We start from the raw sequence: 22,792 nt of genomic DNA, 5'->3' as shown, positions 1-22,792 counted from the left end.
CGTTGTCCTTACCGAACCATAATTCATAATCAATTGTTCCTTTCAAGTTTTTGAATATCTTCTTAGTAGAAATAACATGTGATTTCTTCATATTAGCTTGAAATCTAGCCACAATACCAACAACATTTGTAATATTTAGTCCAGCCGGAGTCGAGTAAAGTAATCCACTGATCATTAATTTTTATTTAGTTTGATTTGAACAAGGGAATTCATCATCTTTAGTCAATTTGCAACAAGTTACCATAGGAGTATTAATATGCTTTGAATTTTTCATACCAAATTCCTTCAACGATTGTCTAACATATTTAGATTGTGTAATAAAAATTTCTTTGTCCAAGTGTGTAATTTGCAATCCAAAAAAGAATTTCATCTCTCCTATCATAGACATCTCAAATTCTTTTTGCATTTCATCTGAAAAACCTTCACTCAAATTATCGTCACCACCAAATATGATATCATCAACAAAAACTTCAGCAATCAAGATATTATCATTAATCACTTTCAAGTATGAGTTACTATCAACAATAGTATAAGTTACTATCAACAATGCCTTTATTGAATCCAATCTATCATTCCAAGCTCTAGAAGCTTGCTTAAATTTATACAAAGCTTTTTATAAGTTACAAATCATATCTCCTTCATCAGTTAGGGAAAATCCACCAGGTTGTTCAATATTCCTCTAACTCACCATTCAAGAATGTAGACTTAACATCCATCTGATATACCTAATAAAATTGTAAGTTGTGTTGTCCTGCATTTTGTCACCACAAAATGCAGGTAATAGTACGAAACATTTTCAGCTTAGTTTCGCATTTCTTTGAGTTTAGTTTTTTATTTAATTGGTTAGTATTAATCAACCAATCAATTCCAATTGATATAATGAATCCTTTTACTAAAGGCTTTCATCAAGTCTTTTTAGTTTTTCTATTTGTTGAGCCTATGCTTGATTTTTGAAGCATTCAACATCCTTTTCCTCATGTTTGAGTAGTTTGTTGGTTTTTGGTCCTTAGATTTTGCTCAAGTTATTGCTTTCAATTTTCCCTATGATTTGATATATCTTAGGGCTCAATCGGAGTTGGCAATCAAAAAATACGACAATTTTAGTGCCCAAAAAGTGGACATTTTAGGTGCACCTACACAAATTAAAACTATCATGTTATATTTTGAAGTTGTCATTCACTTTTTGAAAAATATAACATAAATTCATTTTATGTTATTTTTTTAATTACTTTATCATTTCAATTTTTCACTTAAAGTAACTATAGTGCACTTTATGTTATATTTTTAAGTTGAGTTTTTTTTAATTTTTCACTTACGTGACTATATTAACTATATAGTTTAATTTAACTTTTGAGTTTTAAATCAAAACATCTTAATAAATATTACTATTAAGATGATATTTGCACATAGTATATTAATTATATAGTATAAATATTAGTTATGACCCATTTGAATAAATATTTCTTCAAAGATTAAATTGACATGTACTTAATTCATCATTAAAGTTGTGCATAACATGTCTTCAGCACATTTTCATCAAAATATGCAATGACTCCCAAAAGGCAAGACATGCATATTTGGATGTTTTCAAAACATGCAGTGACCTCCAAAAAGTACGATTATGCACTAAAGGTCATTTTTAAGCAAAATTTAAAACATGTAATTGCATCGAAAAGGTGTGATTTTGCCTATATACTCTCTTTCATGTGTTTTTTAAACATGTAGTTGCACCCAAAAGGTGCGATTTTGATAGGGAGTCATTTTTGAAGATTCAAACATGTAATGTCACCCAAAAAGTGTGATTTGTTCCCAAGAGCATGCATTTGTCTTCAAGAAACCCAATTTTGAATATTGAAGAGAAACTTTCATGCACTTGCCCTCCAAGAACACGGTTTTGCTTAAGATCTCCAAATTTCTTCATTCCAAGCTAAGGAAATCTTCTACCTAGGGTCATTTTTGCATTTCCATGCATTAAACGTTGAATCTCCATGCAATAAACGTCATTTTGCATTCCATTTGAGGGCACGTTTTGGTAAAAAAACCCAGATTTGGGCATTTTGGGATCACGTTTTTGCATATATGGATGGCGTTTTGTGGTATTGATGCATCCCATTGCTATTGGAAGTCATATTTTTGACATTGAATGCCAAAACTGATCTATGTAATGGCAGATTGAGCCCACATTTTTGATAAAACCATGAGCTTGCATTCATTGGAAATGTTGAAGCTTTGAGGGATCATAGGGCACATTTTGAGCATTCTTACCCAAAAATGCCTCATTGGATGTTTTTTTCGAATTCATCATTGCAAGGTTGAAGAGGTCCAAGTTTGTTTGATAATTTTTCAAAGTTGGAACTTCTTCCCCTTCATTCTTGGCATATTAATCTTCAAGTAAGTAAACATTTTCCATTTGCTAATTAATTCATGTTTATCTTGCTGATTTGATGCATGTTTTAGCTTGATGTTACACACTTGTTGATGTAGATGCCATAAAAAGTGCATTTTCTCTTTTAAATGATGAAAAGTCTCATTTTCATACTTTTTCCTTTTTCCCAAAAGGTTTGAGAATTTTTCAAAGTTGTAACTTCTTCCCCTTCATTCTTGGCATATTAATCTTCAAGTAGACATTTTCCATTTTGCTAATTAGTTCATGCATATCTTGCTGATTTGATGCATGTTTTAGCTTGATGTTACACACTTGTTGATGTAGATGCCATAAAAATTACATTTTCTCTTTTAAAATGATGAAAAGTCTCATTTTTATACGTTTGGTTTTTTCCCAAATTCCAAATTCGAGTTTGCATGATGAAGTATCTTGCTTGTTGACATGTTTGAAACTAATACGAAAGGTACGTGTTTCTTTTGTGTTTGTTTTCGTTGTTTGTTTGCTTGCTTTTTAGTTTTTATTCATTTGGAAGAAGTTGCAAGTCCTTTCCCAAGAGCTTGAGCACATTTCACTTCACTCCACCTTCCATCATCTCATTCAAGTGCATCTTTTCATTTCATATTCGCCATCACATGCCAAGGCATATTGCATCCATTCATTTCATATGCAATTACACTTCATCCAGATTGACATACAATCTCACTTTTCGTTCCCAATCGCATGTCACATATAGAAGTAAATCACTTTTCGTGTAATGACATCTTGAAAACCATTTTTTGACTTAAAGTCACTCTTTAAAAGTCAAAAAAATTCATTTACACGCATTCCCATGCATTCAACTTTCATCCCTTAAAGAATATCCATAAATGCTCACTTTTACCTCATGTTTCCATTTTCTCAAGCCATATTTCAGCTCTTGTGTATGCATGTTATCTCCTTTCAAGATCATCACACTAGATCTTTGAAGTGTCTAATCCATACTCCAGAACTTTGTTGCTGATCAAGAATCAACGTTTTTATGAAAATGATATCCTCTGATGATGTGTTCACATTTTGAAATTTTCATATTGCAGCAAAAGCACAAGAAATGCCCTTCTCCACAAAATTGAAAGTAAAAATGGAATATCAATATGATAAAGAATTGGCTCATACAACTCCATCTCATGTCACATCTATTCTTGATAGTGTGTTAGATACAGAGATTGGACATGTGGATATTGTTGATTTCTCGTGAAGAATAGAAGCTCCTGCAAATCATGAAATGAAATGCATCAAAAGGAGTAATATTAATTTGGTGTCCACATTTCGTATGGCTGCCCTAGAACTGGAATTTGTTCTAGGATGTGCAAAGCGTTTCAATCCAAACTCTAAAACAATCAAGGATGCAGAAGGTAATGTCATTATTAGTCTTTATCCTGAGCTCATTGAACAAATTTTCAAAGTACCACAGAGTGCAAAATGTGTGGATTTGACAAAAGAAGCATCTTTGGAAATATGGAATGAAAACAAGGAAAATTATCAAAAATATGTTAATTTATATTGGTTGGATTCCATGAGAAACAATTTCTCAAGATGGACTAAAACCATTCATAAATCCAGTTTCAAGCCAGAATATAAAGATTTGATTACTCTTCTCAACAAAATATGCGGTCTCAAGGATTCAAGTGATTTTGGGCCATGGATGTACAAGTTCATTTTTCAAATCATCAGTAATAAGGAACATATCTTTTGGGGAGAGCTTATCAGCACTATGCTTTGTGAGCAACTACTCAATGTAGGAACATCAGCACCATTCTACATGAATTCTTATCTTGTCTATACTACTATTGCTATGGGATCGTTTTCAGGACTTTCAACTAAAGGAGACCATCTTCAAGTTCCAGTTTGGGAGTATTATGATCAGATTACTTTGACAAATAGTAAGTATCACTGTAGGAGAGTTCAAGATGCGTTCTTTGGACATTTTTCGGTGCTTGTTTCATAAGCAATTGTCTGTCAAAAGAGTGTTTGATGAGGCTTGGGATAAGGTTAATCAATATGGTTGCATCTTTATTCTGTTTCCAACTTTTACCTATTTGAGAGTTGGGTATTTCAAAGAAGTACCGTATACCTTACCTAAGTATGCTACTAACAAGATCATTCTAATGGATATGGCCAAACAACTCGTGGAGGTTCAATCTGATCAACATCCTATGCGTAGACCAGGTTTTGGTATTTCCTCTGCCAAACCCTTGGCGATCAATCATTATCTGATCATTTATGTACACAAAGCAAAAGCCATGGAAGCAGAACTTTAGTTGATTACACTGAAGAAGTTCAAAGTCAGATATGATTTTGATTACAGAGAGATGAATTCAAAAATTAAGAGAGCATTTACTCATGTTTATCGAATAGAAGACATCTGGATTGACATGCACATAAAGTTGGATATAATGAATATGGACTACTGCAGGTTGACTTTGCAGCAAATTATTGATCTAAATAAGCTCAAGAGTAGTTTAAAAACTCAGTATTGGCAATATCTCGGCCCGCCCAAAAATTTTGAAAACTTGGCGAAAAAATCAACAATAAATCAACACTTTTATCGAACATTTGAAAATATACAATTTATTAAAATATTCTTTAAAACCTATGAATTTTAATCATAGTGTTAAATTTTAACTACTGTATATTAAATACAACAATTACAATATAGATTTTATAATACATAGTAATAAACAATGAATGTTATTATTGTAAAATTAAAAATACTATGTATTTTATAAAACATAATACTTAAATTGTTATAAACATGTTAACAGAATTCTTTAAAAACTTGTATAAAAAGTTTAACATATAAATTATAAACATATTAATAAAATCTTTTTCTTAAACAAAACAATAGAGTAAAAAATTGTAACTAAAAAATCCTTACCGCCTACTAGTTGTTGATGTCAGTTTTGTACCACTACATAACATATAGGAATTAAATACTTGATACGGAATATCAAACACTCAACCCTCTCTTGAAAAGTAAATACTCATGAAGACATGAGAAAAACTCCAATGTTCCTTACACCTGTGGATACTAACTTAGTTATATTAATGTCATTTGCTAGTTAATCACATAGGTGGCCTTACGTTGTTAATTCAAGGATTGTCGAACTCTCGTTGTAATGGTGATGATGTCTAGCTTTGTAAAGTATGTAAGTGCCCAATAATGTTGATGGTGATGATGATGGAGGGTATGTCTTCCAATGATGCTTCTCCTTTTCTTTTTTCTTAAATAAACTCCAACTATTGAACTACTCGCTACTTTACTTCTACTCCTATGAATAAAAAGATTAGCAAATGGACGGGGATCAAATCTGATGAAAGCTTACCAGCGGCTCTACCTCCATTGATGCAATGATTCAAGGGAAAAAATACTAGATTACCACACAAGGCTTCCTAACCAACCGCTAGGATGCTAGTGGCCTAGTTTATAGAGCCCTATCAAACATCCACTAATATCACCATACAACTACCCATCTACTCTTACTCTTAACAACTTTCTTGAAATAAAATCTACTTTAACAACTTCAATGAAATTTAACTCTAACTGTTGGAAGTAGAAACCATGCAATAACGCCAAGTGTTCTTAATCACCATGCAAGTCACAACAATGATAAAGAGAAGCAATTTTGGTATTATCTAACCAACAATTTTCTTCAACCTTCTTTAACTTTAACTGTTGGAAGTAGAAAACATGCAATTACACCAAGTGTTCTTAATCACCATGCAAGACACAAAAATGATAAAGAAGCAATTTTGGTATTATCTTAAGCAACAATTTTCTTCAACCCTCTTTAACTTTAACTATTGGAAGTAGAAACCATGCAATAACACCAAGTGTTCTTAATCACCATGCAAAACACAACAAAGATAGAAAAGCAATTTTGGTATTATCTTAAGTAGCAATTTTCTTCAACCCTTTACAAATGAGAGCAAATGTATAGGGGCCAAAATTACAACCAACGGTAGAGATTAAGAGGCAAAACCAATGCTCCAAATCGAATCCCAAAAACCCTAATTAGGGTTACCACCCCATAGGCCAATGAGAAGACGCCACCTCATCAATGGACCAATGAAAAAAAAGGAAAAGTGGCAGCCAATGAGAAGGCACCAAAATGGTAGCCAATCAAAATCAGACACCTATCCTACCCAAAAAGAAAGAGAATTTGCCACTTGGGCTTACATCAAATGATCCTCTAATATAATTCTACCCTTTTCTTTCATCTTTTTAGCCAAAGCAATGAGCTTGGCTAACCTGTCATTAATTTCCTTCATGGGAGGGCAAGGCATGTGCTTCATCTTGAGCTCAGCTGAATTCATCATGTTGCTCGCTACTTGCAGTGTCTTCTCATGATCCTTCTCATATTCTTTCGCATATCCGATAAAGGCATTGAGGGAGGCAAGGGTGCCCAAATGCTTCTTCTTGATGGAAACCTTTCCCAACTCATCGAATCTCGACCCAAACTCTGTCTCATTCACGTTCTCCTCTTTGATATCTTCAAAATCAAGTGCAACCCCAACATCGCCCAACATGGTTGAAATAGAAGTGTCAACACCCAGGGTGTGCTGTGTAATCTCATTCTGTATCTCTTCAAGTATCCTCAATCTGATGGTCAAGGCAACAAACCAAGACTCCACCATACTCGTTCCTCCTTCATCCACCAACTTGGCTCTTTCCAAATATCTCTCCAGTAGCCCAATTAATGGGCTACCATTGGATGATCCAATTCAGGCAGAGAGTGATAGAGACACAGATGGTTTTGAATCTCTGGATATTGACAACCCGAATGAGGACTAAAATAATTTATAGTTAATACTGTCGTTTCGGATCTCATCATTGATTTTATTGCTGGTTTATAGTAGAGACTGCTGTTATACAAAACTAATGTTTACACGTATACTAAGTGTTGCACTGCTGTTTTACTTTATTGACATTTATTATGCTTTTACACTACTACTGTCATGATTTTCTGACACATTGATAACAATATTTATTGTCGTCCCCACACTATCCCTAGAAAAAAGCTCTCGTACTGCCCTCCCCAAAACACATCCCTCATCCTCATCCCTGAAACACCGTGGAACCTAGATGAATTACAGTTAGAATTCTATGCAACAACAAACAGTACCATCAATGTACAGCATCATCCATATGGTCAAGTCATGTTGATGTAATACAACCATCTTTGCACTATTAGCATCGAGCAAATGACTTGCAATCAACTTCTTTAATTCTAGTGTTGTGCAGTTCGCACTTAGCAACTTCAAATAAAAACTTAGGCATTTTGAGCAAGGGAATGTGGCATACCAGACTACCATATTAATTCACCTTGCTTTCTTACATGTTTCCATTTGTCACTAACGTGGCAATCAATCAATTGCATTGCTCATGTCAATGTGGCAATAAATAATACTATCTCTATCAACCAACATCCCAATGGTCAAGTCATGTCATATCGTGTAATAACCCTTCTTAGGTGATAGGCAGTTGAGTATGGCTTCGCTTATCATCGGGTTCCCGTAGCCCAGTGGGGTAGGAAAACCAGCAACAGAGGCTGTTGGCTGAATGGATACGACTTCTTTCTATTATAGGAATAAAAGATTACAATATGATTCACTAAGAACCTAAATCATTCAGTTTTTGATCTGCAGGGAAGATTTCTCGAAGCACTTATGCAGAGAGCATACACAAGATGATAAACCTCTAGGACTCAATGCTTAAACTCTGGGACTCAAATGAAAACCTAATTCCAATATGCTTCTGCATGAGCTTATTTATAATTACATAGCAAGTAAGAAATGACTTGGAACAGGGATACCCAGTAGATCCGGTCAATAGGTGGTTTATTCAATATCAATTATTGATAGTGACAACCTTGTACAAAGATTCCCCTTTAATGGCCTTATGTGTTAGTGGATGATGAGCTGGACGCTGGTGATGGGACTAAAGGTGTCAATTCCCCATGATCAAAGACGTCTTCCCATGTGAGTGGTCTCCACTGAGCCAATAGATTAAACTGATGGCAAATATTCCAATCTTGTCAATCATCATCATACATCAAGTGCAGAGGAAAAGTAAGATTCCCACTTAAGCCTTAACTTTGTAATGGCACATACACAGACTTCTCAGTTGAGGTCATGATTGGGATTTACTTTATCTGGGCCACCACATCTAAAGAAATCCAAAATTGTCCAGTTCGCAGGGCAGCACATGTGATTAACGATGTGGAAAACAATATTGATATCTGTCCAAATTCAAAGAATGGTGAATTCTCCATAGGCATCATTGATAGTCACTGGTTATATAATGTATAATGCATCCCAAATTAGAGAGTGTTTCTACTGCATAATTTGCACTGTGTAGGAACTTGTGTTGACACCACTCATCAGACAGCTTCTCTGAGCAATTTCATGGAAGTTTCTGAAATAGACATTAAAATCTTTAAAAAGATGGAATCCTGTACAAGGAGGAGGATTAAGTGGACTTTACATAAACACAGTGGGAAGTTTTCGGCTCATATAATCAGCAACAACATTATGATAGTTGTACTGGTTCAACTATTCTTGCCAGTGAACATACTTACCTCAATCATCTTTTCTGTCATGGTCTTTTTCTTTGAATGTTAGGAATCTTGTGCAGTCTGTCTGAATCATGAATGTTGGAAGGTGTATCAATCCTGAAGCAAAATGGTTTTAGCATTTAATGATGCCACAGATCCCGTTATCAGAGGAGATTCATCTTTTCACTTCTTCAGGAAACACACTGTTGGCATATTCAGAAATTTCTTTTTTCCTTCTCTGACAAAACATAGATGTCCTCCCCAAGCATTATCAGAAGCATCAATATACAAGCTAAAATCTTGCGTCGTTGGAAGATACAAAGTAGGGAGATCTTGGACTTCCTGCTGGATTTTCTTGACAGCTTCATTATGAATAGAGATCCACTGAGGTTTTCTTTTTTGTCAGGAGTTGTTGGAGTGGTTCTCTATCAAAACCTACATCTCGTTAAAAATTATTTACATAACTAAAGATACCTAGGAATCCTTGCAGCTCCTTCGTATTAAGAGGAGACTGAAATTCAAGGATGTTGGTCTTTATGTGAGGCTGAATCTCAAGTTTGCAATAATTTACAATCATCCCTAGAAATTTACAAGACTCAGAACACCATTGACTTTTAGATAGTGACAGAATAATCCCAGAATTCAAACATAAACTATTAAATGTTTTTCGATGAGACTTATGCTCATCAATATCTTTACTAAAAACAAGAATATCATCCAAGTATACACGCAAAAATTCTTCACAGCTCTAAAAGATTTTATCCATCCGTTCTTGGAAGTACAGGGGAGCATTCATGAGTCCAAATGGCACAACTGTCCATTCATAGTGTCCAAAAGGACAACTAAGTGCAGTCTTGTGTTGATCTTCCTTTTATACATGAGTCTGGTAAAATCCTGATTTGCAGTCAAACTATGAGAAGATTTTAGCATTAGCAACCTTTCCTAACAAATAAGATTTGTCTAGTACAGGATATGGAAAAGGTACTGTTATTGCATTTAATGGTCTATAACTCATAGCCATTGTTTTCTTTTTTCTTTTCTTTTCAAATTCTTTATTTACCATTTATACATAACAATTAAAGTCAAATTGGGAATGGACGATATACTTCCCCTTGTTAGGCTCTTCAATGGCTTCCTGCATATCGGCATTAGTCATGAGCAGGTATTGGTATCTTCTTCCCGCTTTTCACCTTGCCATTTGGTTGCAGTTTTATCTGCATTTCCGCCATCTCCTTTTCCCAAAACTTTTGAGGGTCTTTAGAGAAAACATCTTGAATTATAGCAGTGTTTAAATCTGTGAGTGGTTCAACAGTATCTTATTGATAGCTGGGAATTTCTCTGAGCCATAGAAAAGCCTAGGGGTACAAAAAAATTCTCCTAGGAGTGTGAACATGATACTCTTTTTTGTACACCCAGATGGAGTATATCTGTCTGTAAAGTTTCTTCCAAGCAATATATCTACTGGCATTTGTGGCATGGAAAAGACATTGTACTACTTGCTGATGACTGTATTTGTCACAACAAAATTCATTTCCTTGTACATCACAAGCAGTGTAAATAGTCTTCTGTGTCAATTGTTCCCAGTTGTCTAATACTTGTTGTTTACAGAAAGAGACAGATGCTTCAGTATCTATCTGGGCATCATATTGTTTGCCATTAATAATCCCACTTATATACTGAGAGAATGTGCCACTGAGTAGATGGACCAAATACTGGGGTTCTAGCTTAGGAGTAGGGTCAGGTAGGACAGACATTACCATTCTGACATTGTTAGGGTCTGGCACACTAGGAGACATGACTTCTTCATAACTGTATTCTTCTTGGATTCTAACTGTAAATTGGTTATGACTTGAGCCACAGTAGGAAGTAGAAGGTTCAAGAGTTTTGTGGATTATGACAGATGGTTTAGATCTGACAAATTGAGGTGACTCGGAATAAATGTGCTAATTAGACGCAGCATGCTAAGTCACAGGATTCGCCGAATTTCATCCATGAACTTCGAATTTCTGCGAAATTTTACCCTGTTCGAATTTTATGATATTTAATAAAATATTGATAGTTATAATAAGATTATTTTATTTGAAAATAATATTAAGTTATTTAGTTTACCATTAAAAAAAATTAAGTTATTTAGTTTAATTATTTAGTAATGTCAAATTATGTTGACAATTTTGTGGATATATAACTCTCATATATAAAAATTGATAAATATATATAAGTTCAATTTAATATCATTTTGTTTTCCGAATTTTTACCCTTGCCGAATTTCTTCCAAATTTTATGATCGGCAAACTCAAATTCGAAGTGACTTAGGTAGGATCAATTTGGGCATCTTCTTGGGTTTTCTTAAAGAATTTTCCTTCCTTTTGTTCAATAGAAATAGGTGTAAAAGTAAATGGTCTTTGGCATACCTGGTCTAGGGGCTCTCTAGTCTAGTACATACCAAAGTCCTGAAAATCTTGTTTAAAATCCTCAAATTATGGATCTTTCTGAAATGGTGGCTAATAAGACATCACAGGTGGTCTAGAAGACTGCAGGTAACCAAAAGAGTGTCTACCTCTTCCTCTGTAGTTCTACCAATTATTTCTCCCTCTTCCTCTGTGTGTATAATTCATCATTAATGTAGGTAAACCCTCATCATCTTCTTGCTCAAGCTGTCTTTCTGTATCCTGTAGAGTACCTGCAAGATCCTCTAAAAGAGCATCATCTTTTTCAGAGACTTCATCTTCTTCAATGACAGGCTCAAATATATTATCATACATGTAGAAATCGTCTTCTTCATCTACTACATCCCACCACACAGTTGCAGTGGGATCAGTATAAACAGCTTTAAGAGCTTTGTTACGACAGAAACAATCAAGGGCTTTGTGGCCAGGTTTATGGCAGATATAGCAAATGATTTGCTGAGATTGAGGACGTGGATTTGATCGCTTTTGGAGACCATGTTTTGTTTTAAATTCTTCTTTTAATGGTGACCATACCATTCTGATAATATGTATGTTCTTGTTCTTTGATCCAAGTTAATGTTTCTGCTCTGGGCAGTGGATGTACCATACGATAGAAAGGATGATCCTTAACCCTTTCTTTGGCTTTTCTTGTGGCTTGGACTGGTTCTGGGATAGTAGGGCCAGTATTAATGGGTGACTTCTCTTCCAGTTCAACTACCAGATGAGCCTTTCTACAACTCTTGGTACTACCAGAGGAGCTAAAAGAGGGGCGAGCATCTTGATATTGTTCTACAGAAGGATTAAAGGTTCTGGAAGAGAGGGATAGGTAGAATATCAAAAAAAAATTGTGATAGATGATGAACATTCTTAGTGGCCTCTAAGAGTCTAGGAGCTACATGCTGCATCCAGTTAAGTCTCCATCCTACAGGTATTTCAATAATATTGACATGGCCTTTTTGTAGCTGAACTTCTCTATTCAGTGTTCTTGCATAAGGCAAATTATCTACTACGGCAGGATTATTTGTATTTTTCATGCTATATAGGACCTGAATTTGTAGTGAGGCATACTTGAAGGGACCAAACATATTTATACCATACAAAGAACTGAAAACACCCCAGCAATTCAAGGATCCATATTTTACTTTGGCACTGGATTTATCTCTAGCAGTGAGAGTGGGGTTCAGATAATAACTGAAGCACACAGACGTTTTTGTCATTCTGAAAGGCTAGATAATTGGCAAGCATGGTGGTAGTCCACCTGTCTTTTGTCACAGGCCAAATAACAAATAGGTCTGATATTTTATGCAATCAGAGACCCAATAGTAACTTGGATGGCACCAGAATGGACAAAGTTGAAATCTCTTCAACTCCTAATGTACTCTATTTCTTCAGGAGGGAATATTGGTTACATTTTGGTATGAAGGGTCTGACTAGGGTCATATTCTAATGTAGGTTCTACAACCTTCCTATAATGGAAAGAAGCCATATCCATTCGGCCAACAGCCTCTTTCGCTAGTTTACCTACTCTGTGGTATCAGAGCCAGCCAACGGTTTAGGTTATTCTTGGTTAAACAAATCTATCCATTTCTAGTCACAAGCCTGAGGCTGTCAACTTCCAAGCATTTTGTTATTCCTAGAATGAAGGTTGTAGAGCTTACATTAGAATAAGACCCTAGTCAAACCTTTTAGACCAAAATGTTACCAATCTTCCCTCCTGAAGAAATATAGTAACCTCCAAATTAATGAATGTAGAATATAGACTAGACCATAGTAGTTAACTGAAATTAGGAAATCCAGTTACCTTATTATCAGTGTACACAATGTTTTAAAAAGCTCTCAGACCAACATCATCCCAAAATATGACAGTCTAACAAAGCAATATGAAGATATAGACCATAGAACTGCATAGATATGAGTTTGAGCCATGCGAAGATTTAGAGAGAGGAATAAAGTTATAAACAGTCCAACCATAGTTATTTATCATGTATAATTTTTTAATCTTTCACTAACCTGATGAGCACCTGCAGTATTGAAAGTTATAGACTGTGAAACAGCTTGGTGCATAATAGCATTCTCTTCAAAGGGCAAAACATATTTAACAGAATCTTGAAATTGGTGTTAAGATGCTCCAAGGCCTTGGACAAAATTCACTATATAGAGTTATTCTCAATTGCGACATTCATATCGTGCATGTTTGGAAAAAGGGGGGGAAAGAAACAATCAATACCTGCATCTGGCTGAAGTGTCTCAATATTGCAAGGACCAGTTAGGATGTTTGTGATTCCAGTCATTTGGAAGGACATATATGCATTAAAATAATATGGTACAAACATAACCACTGAATCGCCTGGATCGCAAAGTGTTAAGACAAGGTTCACAAAGGCCTGCAAGTGAATAAAGAATTCTGACAAATCAAATGGTAAACTACAAAAAATATTTTTTTTGAAACAAGAAGAAACTCAGCCGCTAAATAGTAAACATAGAGATTTGGATACATGCATGCATAATACTGCAAAATGAGTTCACATCTAAGCATAGAGTGCATAAGACTGCCTGTCAGTAACCTGGCCTATTTTATGATACATCATCACAGTTGATAGGAAGTGACGATGCAGATGGGTCCTGGTGGGGGAGACATAGATGGGTACTAGTATGCCATTTTCAGAATATGTTGGAGATGGGTATTTAGAGACAGCGAAATAGAAATAAAAATTTCTGTATATTTTAACTTTAGAAAATAAAATAAATAAAAACACGATGAATATGCAACTTTAAAGAATGTAAAATACTAAAGTGATTAAAATAATATATATGTATATATTCACACATACAAATTATGTATTGAATAGATGTCAAAGTAAGAAAAGATTAATTACATTGATATTTTTGATAATCATCATCACAACATATGAAGTTATTTTAAAACATAATCACCTAAGACATGGTGGACAAAGACTGGGAGAGGAATGCCAATACTTAGATACTAAGTTTGCCAGTTTGGATTCCGGTATGGATGCGGGCTCGAGATTTGGATTCTAAATTCGTCCAATTTTTTTAGGGGATGGGTTCAGATTTATTTTGGGTTCATCTGTACAAAAACATATGTTATTTTTTAAATATGTATGTGTGGGCATATATATGCAACAACAAATAAGTCCATACATCACTATGCTAATAGTAAAGCAACATAGCAAAATACACCACCATATATTTGTTTCAGTTCAATGGGATATTAACTGCGTCCTTTATCCATACATACAACATGATACACTTGCTTGGTCACATGCATGGAACATATTTTGATACCAAGGGGGCAGTTTGAGAATGAAAGGAGTTGTCAAAAGATAAGTGCAGTTATCTGAATTTTTATTTGGTATTAGATATAGGATTTCTAAACAGGCTAGATGAAAAGTTGAGATTCAAATTTTAAGCCCTGGATTCAAAGATATCATATCTTTTTTAAAGAAATTCCTCTATAATTGTCAATTTGGATGTTAGCCATTGTCAATATATCTACATGCACAAATACATAAATGACATATCTTATAAACCATCTTGTTTGGTCTTTTTAGCAGTCACTTTAGGGTTGGGAGGACTGAATTGACCAAATTATGCAAAAAAATGTCTAAAAAACTGTTGAGACCATATTCAGCCCAGGTTTGGCTGCTGGGCAGAAAATTCTACAAAATTCGCTGCAAATTCTGCCTGGATTCCTCTGACATTATTTGTAGCTTTGAAGGCGAATTTGGAGAGAATGTGACAACGGCCAAACTTTGTACAGAATCAAACCAGACTTTAAGGGTTACTGGAGAGAATATGATAACTTAGCTTAAAAACATAGTACAAGGGTCCTTGGAGATGACTATATTTTCAATCAATTGATAAAATTTCAATGTCTGTGCACATCTTAAGCCTTACTGCTATATATGTTCATGCTACTGTCCCGTGTTTTATAAGAAAAAAATACTGCAACAAAAAAAAAGTTTTTTGCTAGAAAATATAGATCAATTAGTGCATTTCTACAGCTCTCTAGCTTTTTCCAAGTTTTGGATCCATAGGAAAGTGTACGGGGCTGGCTCTTTGTGTCACTTTTTGTTTTTGTTTTAAGCAGTTATAGAACGTAATAAACTCAATTGGCGAGATACCTGTAATGCAATTATAACAGCAAATAGGCAATTGCAAATCTAGACTAAAAGTCAAATAACAATGTCATCTTTTTCATTTACATCTTCAACCTTTGATATCAATATCGAATTATTTCTAACAATAGTTTCAAGCATAGTTCAAAATATCTCTGAGATATTGCAGATAAGTCAACTTACCACAATAAGTTAAAGACGGCAATAAAACTTGTATACTTATCACAGATTGTACTTGCAGAGAAGTTTGAAAAATACCGCAGATATTTGAGGCACTTATCAACGATACATCTCCAAGTTATCGCAATAAGTTGATAAAATATCGCCCACACTTGCAATTTAGACAGTGGTGGCCCAGCAAAAGGGAAAAATTCATTTTTTGGCTTGCAGGAGCAGATTTAGAGAGGAGAGAAAGGGTTAGGAGGACAGCAACAGTCACAGCCACAAAAGATCTCTAGGGCTAGACCTCCTCCCATTCCAATAGTTTTTACTAGAGCTGCGGGGAAGGGGAAGGGGAAGAGGAAGATGTAGACAATTTTGATATTGTACTTGAGACTTGTATTTGCTTATAGTTTTTGAAAGACAATTTTCTATTTATAGTTTGCTTTAGAGTTCAGACTATCAGGCTATGTCTATGAGCCATAGTAATTCCACATGAGGATGCAATTTTTATCCTACTTGCATTTATATATATCTAGATCAGCTTGTTTGGTTTGTTTACTCATTTACTGTCTCATTAGATGCATGTCCTTATTGAGTTTTGCTAAAAAAATGCATTTCTAATTAAATTAAGCAATTTTTTAAGTTCCACATATTTTCCGAAGAAGTTCCCGACTTATCTCCAATATTTGCCGATATTATTTTTTTTGCCCTTGCTGATAAGTTGCCAATAACTATATTTGAATTATGGTTTGAAGCAATGATGCTTTAATGAACAAGTAGATATTAATCAGTAAATACAATATAAAGCATATCAGTATGCTGCCCACACTCATAACAGACCCGGTACAGCCTCAGCAGGCAGCTGCAGCACTCCATATTTTCTGATAAATCCTTATGGTACCCTTCTTATCAGTCCCAGACCTGTACAGCATCACATCCCATGTATTTTCAAGATGTATGGCAACAACCTGATTGATCTGACTCTGCATAAAGCTCACGTGGCTGGTGTGACTAGTTCTGATTTGTAAGACACTCTTATAGCAGGTATGGCACCCTAGATAGAGTATCCAGCATATATGGCAGCCTCAGTCTGCTGTGAATAGAGACTTGGTTCCCCTGTCAATAATATATCAGGTCCTCTAGCTCCCACTTCAAATCTCAGACTCAATTCGAACCTTTCCTAGATTTTTGAAACAATGCCAAACTATGCTCCACGGAGTTTCTATGGCGGGGACGTTTTAGGGGACGGGGAAGTGTTTCCGGTAAGGGTATGGGTCGAAGCCAAAATTTAGGGGACGGGACCTTAGGGGATGGTGATAAAAAACATAGGGGATTTTTTAATATGTCTCAAATATGCATAACATTAATAAACAATTTACCATACACATTTTAGAAAATCAATACATGGAATATTATCAAATGGTGGCAAATACTAAGTACTTCCATTGTAAAAATATTGCATACATATATAGAAAAAATCAAAATGCCTAAAGGCTCCAAGTATCACGCATGAAATCAGAATGAAATAAAGAGGTCCAACTAAAATAGTTAGTAAATACTAAACACAATCTTTCTTCACTGCTGCTACTGCTCTTATGTTTTTCTCTTCCTCTTAGCAAGTATGTCAAATATAAAAATGAGTAGAAGAGTTGGTGTTTTAATGGACCAAATATGATTTGCATATTTTTATTATTTCTTTAAGACGACTAGGGGCCTGCCCAGACAACAAAAAAAAATTAAAATGATTTTTGGGGGATGTTTTGCCTTTACCAGATTGCTGGAAAAAAAAGGACAGCCAGCAGTTTCGGGGACGGATAGGGGACGGAAAAACCGTCCCCAGTACTAGCCATCCCCAAGTTTCCTGCCAAAAAAAATTGGTTGTTTCTGTGACGAATCCAAATTTACCAAAAAGGGGACGACTCAGAGGAAGGCAAAAATCCCTCCCCGTGTCCCCATTTCGTCCCCGATACAAGTATGACCCCAAAACATAGGGGACGCGTCCACGTGGAACACTGATGCCAAATGAATGAGCAACTATTGTAAATAATCAAACTTTACCTTGCTGCTCAAATACTCCACAATCTTCCTGGTTGTATCTTTCAACAGAGAGAAGAATGCTATTCATGAGGGTTTACGTCCTCAGAAACCTTCAAAGAAGCATGCTATTCATGAGGCTTTATTCTCCAAGCAAAGGGCTCTTCAAACTCTTTTGTAGCACTTTCTAAGAGCTCATTCACTCACCTTGTCAATGTGAGATAAACCAAATTATCTTTTTGTCATTTCCTATTCTTTCAAGAATTTTGCTTTTTCGCCCCTTTTTTCTCCCAACTACTTTTTTCGCCCCTAATTTACCACGGTTTTATTTTCTTTAATTTCTCATGCCAAGCAACAAGATTTTCCTTCAAGTTCCCAAACACTTCTTTTTACAGAATAAAGGGGAACTTTATAGAATAACTTTGTTAATGCACAACAAATCAATATGTCAATTCTGACAATTACCATCAATATGTCACTACCACTAGAGGTTCAATCATTCCAAAATGACTTATTAAGTAGAAAGTGTGCCCAAAACTACCTCTAAATACCTCAAAAAGGCATGTGACTCAAATTGCCTAGGCCAAATCGACTCTAAGTCCCTTTAATGTCCTAGTTAGCCTGCAGGACCATGGGGAAGTAGGTTAACAACAACATCATGTGATGAACGCTAGACATGGGATATTTGTTGTCCTCAATTTCAACATCGCACAACGGTGGCAACCTTATGTAATTATCTCAATTTTGTCATGAGGTCAATTTGTCATCACTGAATTTTACTTGATGTAACTTTATTAGTGTATTCTTTTTGAAGGTTTCTATTAAGTTAAATCCCCAAATGTTTGTAAGTCAAAAGTTTTTCCTCTTTAACTGCAAGCTTTTAATTGTTGGTAAACTTCATGTCTTTTCTTCATTTTTATCTTTCTTGTTAGTAGTTTTTAGTCTTGTTTTTCCCGTAGGTTAATAGCCCTTGAAATTCCGCTCATTTCGAGCTAACTTAGGCCTCAAATGGAGTTGACTAGCTTGAGTTATAAAGGAAATGGTGGGAATTTCCAAGGTGACAACACATTTTCTTTAAAAAACCTTCAAAAGTGGGCTTTTTATTGGCAATAGCACAAAATAAAATAATTTTTGCTCATTCTGAGTTGACTTGACCATAGTTTTTTAATATTTTATGAAAATTAGTCTTTTTAAGTCTATTTTCATATTACTTTATTGAAAACTATAGTTATTTATTAAATTTAAATGCATTAGACATTTAAAATGCATAAAGGTGGGGTTTTTATCACTCATTACATATCATCAACATGCAAATCACCTTATAAAAACCCACTACAAATAAAATATGTCCTAAAAGCATATAGGTGAACTTTTTATATGTCGTAACACATCTTTATATCACTTAAATGCTTATAAGTGGGGAACCCAAAAGCACATGTTATTGCACTTTAAAAGTTTGTTAATGTGTTTTTTGACTTGAGTTATGATTTCAATACATGATGGTGGGGAATTTAAACCCAAAAGCATGTGTTTTTGCATCTTAAAAATCCATCTATACTTCTCCAATAGAGGCATTTGGATATGTTAATGCAAATGGTGGAATTTTTTGAAGTGAAAAGAACAGGCTTTTTTATTCTAAAAACACATCATTACTTCCATTAACACTACAAACTCTTGAAATTACATTTTTGAAAGCATGCTTTTGCATCTAAAAAGCACATCTTTACTCATAATAGAGGTGTTTCTAGCTAAAATGCTTACGAGTGGCGATTTTGAGGCACATAACAAGTGTTTTTGTCATCAAAAAATGCGTCTTTAATGAGCTTTTTACCGTTAAAACATAAAGTGGCGATATTTTATTGAAAAGCACATGCTTTTCTCTTCCAAAAACTTGTTTTCTACTTGCCTTGTATGCATTTTTAGCATGAGTAGCGATTTGGGGGTGCAAAGTAGGTGTTTTGGCCATGAAAAAGCTCATTAATGTGTTTTTTGACTTGAGTTATGATTTAAATACATAATGGTGAGGAATTTAACCCCAAAAGCATTTGTATTTTAAATAGCAAGTGTTTGTGCATCTTAAAAATATGTCTATACTTCTCCGATAGAGGCATTTGGATATGTTAATGCATATGGTGGAACTTTTGAAGTGAAAGCACATGCTTTTCTATTCTAAAAGCACATCATTACTTCCATTAACACTAGAAACTCTTAAAATGGTTTTTTTGAAAGAAAAAGCACATGCTTTGCATCTAAAAAGCACGTCTTTACTAATAATAGAGGCGTTTCTAGTTAAAATACTTATAGGTGGTGCTTTTGAGGCACATAACAAGTGTTTTTGACATCAAAATGTGTGTCCTTAATGAGCTTCTAATCATTTGAACATAAAGTGGTGATTTGAGATTGAAAATCACATACTTCTCTCTTCCAAAAACTCGTTTTTACTTTCCTTGAATGCTTTGTTAGCATGAGTGGCCATTTGGGGGTACAAAGCACATGTTTTGGCCATGAAAAAGCTTGTCTTTACTGATTACTTCCTGCATTTTTTATCAAACTATCTTGGATGGTGATTTCCAAGTGAAAAACATGTGTTTTTGAGTTGTAAAAGCCCACTTATTTTGGGTGTTATCAGCAAAAACGGATTTTTGGAGCAAATATCACAAGATTCATCACCAAAATTTCAAGATTTGCTCCTCCAATAGGGTCGTTTTTGGATTAAATCCCTCAAGGATCATTCTTGGCTCATCAAAAGTGCAGATTTGGAGGCATTTGTATTCACAATACAAACTGTTTAGGGCATTTTTTGCTCGACAACATCTCATGCTTGATCATTTTCCTCCATCAAATCTACAAAGAGTTGCTTCAAGGTAAGTTCTAAGGTATTTCCTTTCATTTTCAGCTTGTTTACAACTCTTTTCAAGTTGCATTTGATGCCTCGGACGCCATTTTTAATATGCATTGCATATTGCTTGGTCAAAATGGTTGCTAGTATTGTGCACTTTTAATCTCCAACTTCCTTCACTTTGTAAAGTTTCTGCAAATTCTGTGCCTCTGATCAAAGTTTTAATCTATCCTTTATTACTGAAAAATGAACTTCTTAAAATTTTGAAGTATGGAGTAGTTGTCAACTTTTATTCTGATCTAAAAGTAGTTTTATCTCTGCAGTAAATTGACTGGATATTGTTGCTTGAGGGAGCAGACTTAATGTATTTTTGTGTATCCTCAAAACTACAACAATACCCTCCCTAAATATCAATACTAAAAGGCATGTACCTCAAAGGGACATGACCCTTCCTGAGTCGGCACAAATACCCTCTCCTAGAAGTCGGCGATTTGCAAGAATTGTTAACACTTAATCAGCAACTAACACAATTGTTAAGTCAGCATAAAATATCAATCAATCTTTAGAAGTCGCCGCCAATCACAAGAGGTGTATAGGAATATACTTAATGCCATTCATATGATATTTAAGATGGAGAAGATTAAGTATGGTCTGCACATTCAAACCTATAGATTATCATAGTTACAAACTTAACACTCCCTCTTAACTTGATAATCATACAGAGAGATATCATATCTAGCAACATCAATAAAGATGAACAAGTAAGAATTGATACTCTATATCTATCTGAATCTTCTTAGAATGTGGTATCATAGAATACATAATACAATGTCATATTACTAAACCTGTGATATGACAAATCACTACTACTAGTGATAATATACAGGATAAATCTGAAGAATAATTTAAGTTCTTCATTTATCCAAGTTGTGATTCATAGATACTGGTATTCCTATATCACAACATGATCCTGAGTTAAGATCTACCAAAACATAGGATAAACCCCGAAGAATAATAAAATTCTTCATTTATCCAAATTGCGACTTATAGACATAGCAATGTCTACATCACAATATAATCTCGAACTTATCTAGATCTCATAGTAGAACACTACTATTTAGCAAATTACCTAAGAGATCGTCATCTCTCATAATGTCTTTTATACAAGTGTTCATTATCTCAGAGATGGTCACCTCTTAAATAATAAATACAAATGGTGGAGCCCATAACAGTCAATAGCCTAACAAATAAAATTATTTTATTAATAATTTAAAGAATACAAATGGATTACAATTCAACCATACCAAGTCTTCTCCTGAAGTGGTCTATGTTCACTCTAGATAGAGGTTTGGTGAGAATGTTTGTTGTCTAATCTGCAGTGCAAATATATTCTAATTTTACAGAATTCCTGTCTACCATATCTCTTACATAATGGTAAGGAACTTCAATATGCTTGGACCTGTTGGTTATCAAAACTATTGATTAGAAACCTACGAGCCTTGCCTACTCGATGTTGGGATATCTAATCGGTTTTGGCCAACTTGACAGGATCAATCAATTTGATTTAAATCCTCCGCGCTTTTGGCTTTGCAAAACCAAGGCCTGTACACCTGATCCTGGACAACAAAACTTGGATCCAAGATGTTTTATAGCGAATAGATATAATGCAAATATAATTTCCTTAAGTGGCAAGATTTTAAGGAAAGCTTTTAAATTACAAATGGTGAATATTAATCTTCAAATTTTGATAAATTTAGTAGAGTTGAGAATTGCTGAAAGAAAAATTTAAAACGAATTACTAAAAAACTAAGTATCAAACTCTTAAAGGAAAGGGACTAGATTATTGCCAGCATATGGATTGAGAATTATAAGCAAATTAATGATTAGTGCCAAAGTTTAAATGGCCAATAGAGTCAAAAATATATGTTCTCTCATACCACTTTATGATATTAGGTATACTGTATCCATAGACAATTCAGTTATCACAATGCCTCAAATTGTTTCACTTTTATGCGTATTTAAACCAATCTATGATGTTTTAACCCTTATATGGAAAAAATGGATACAAATAAATAAAACAATAATATTTTACGATATTTGTATTTATCAAATTTAAATAGCAGCAAACAATTTGATCCACCTATCGTAATAATGAATTATAAATAAAGAAGGAAATGATCACAAAGGATGAA

The 22,792-nt window shown here is 34.5% G+C and overlaps 1 protein-coding gene across 3 annotated transcripts in view; it reads right to left on the bottom strand.

The window, feature by feature from the left end:
* Positions 1-22,792, bottom strand: part of LOC149538648 (Pyridoxal phosphate (PLP)-dependent transferases superfamily protein) — a 130,869-nt gene that overhangs the window by 22,828 nt on the left and 85,249 nt on the right. For all 3 annotated transcript variants that reach the window (XM_089799960.1, XM_089799959.1, XM_089799961.1), the window contains one exon: positions 13,654-13,810. In XM_089799960.1, coding sequence (XP_089656086.1) covers positions 13,654-13,810 — 157 coding nt within the window. The remainder of the gene's footprint in view (positions 1-13,653; positions 13,811-22,792) is intronic.

Source organism: Cupressus sempervirens, chromosome 9, assembly GCF_028749045.1.
Source record: "Cupressus sempervirens isolate cs-2001-9-10 chromosome 9, ASM2874904v1, whole genome shotgun sequence".
NCBI classification, from domain to species: Eukaryota; Viridiplantae; Streptophyta; class Pinopsida; order Cupressales; family Cupressaceae; genus Cupressus; species Cupressus sempervirens.
This window is presented reverse-complemented; position numbering and strand designations above follow the sequence as displayed.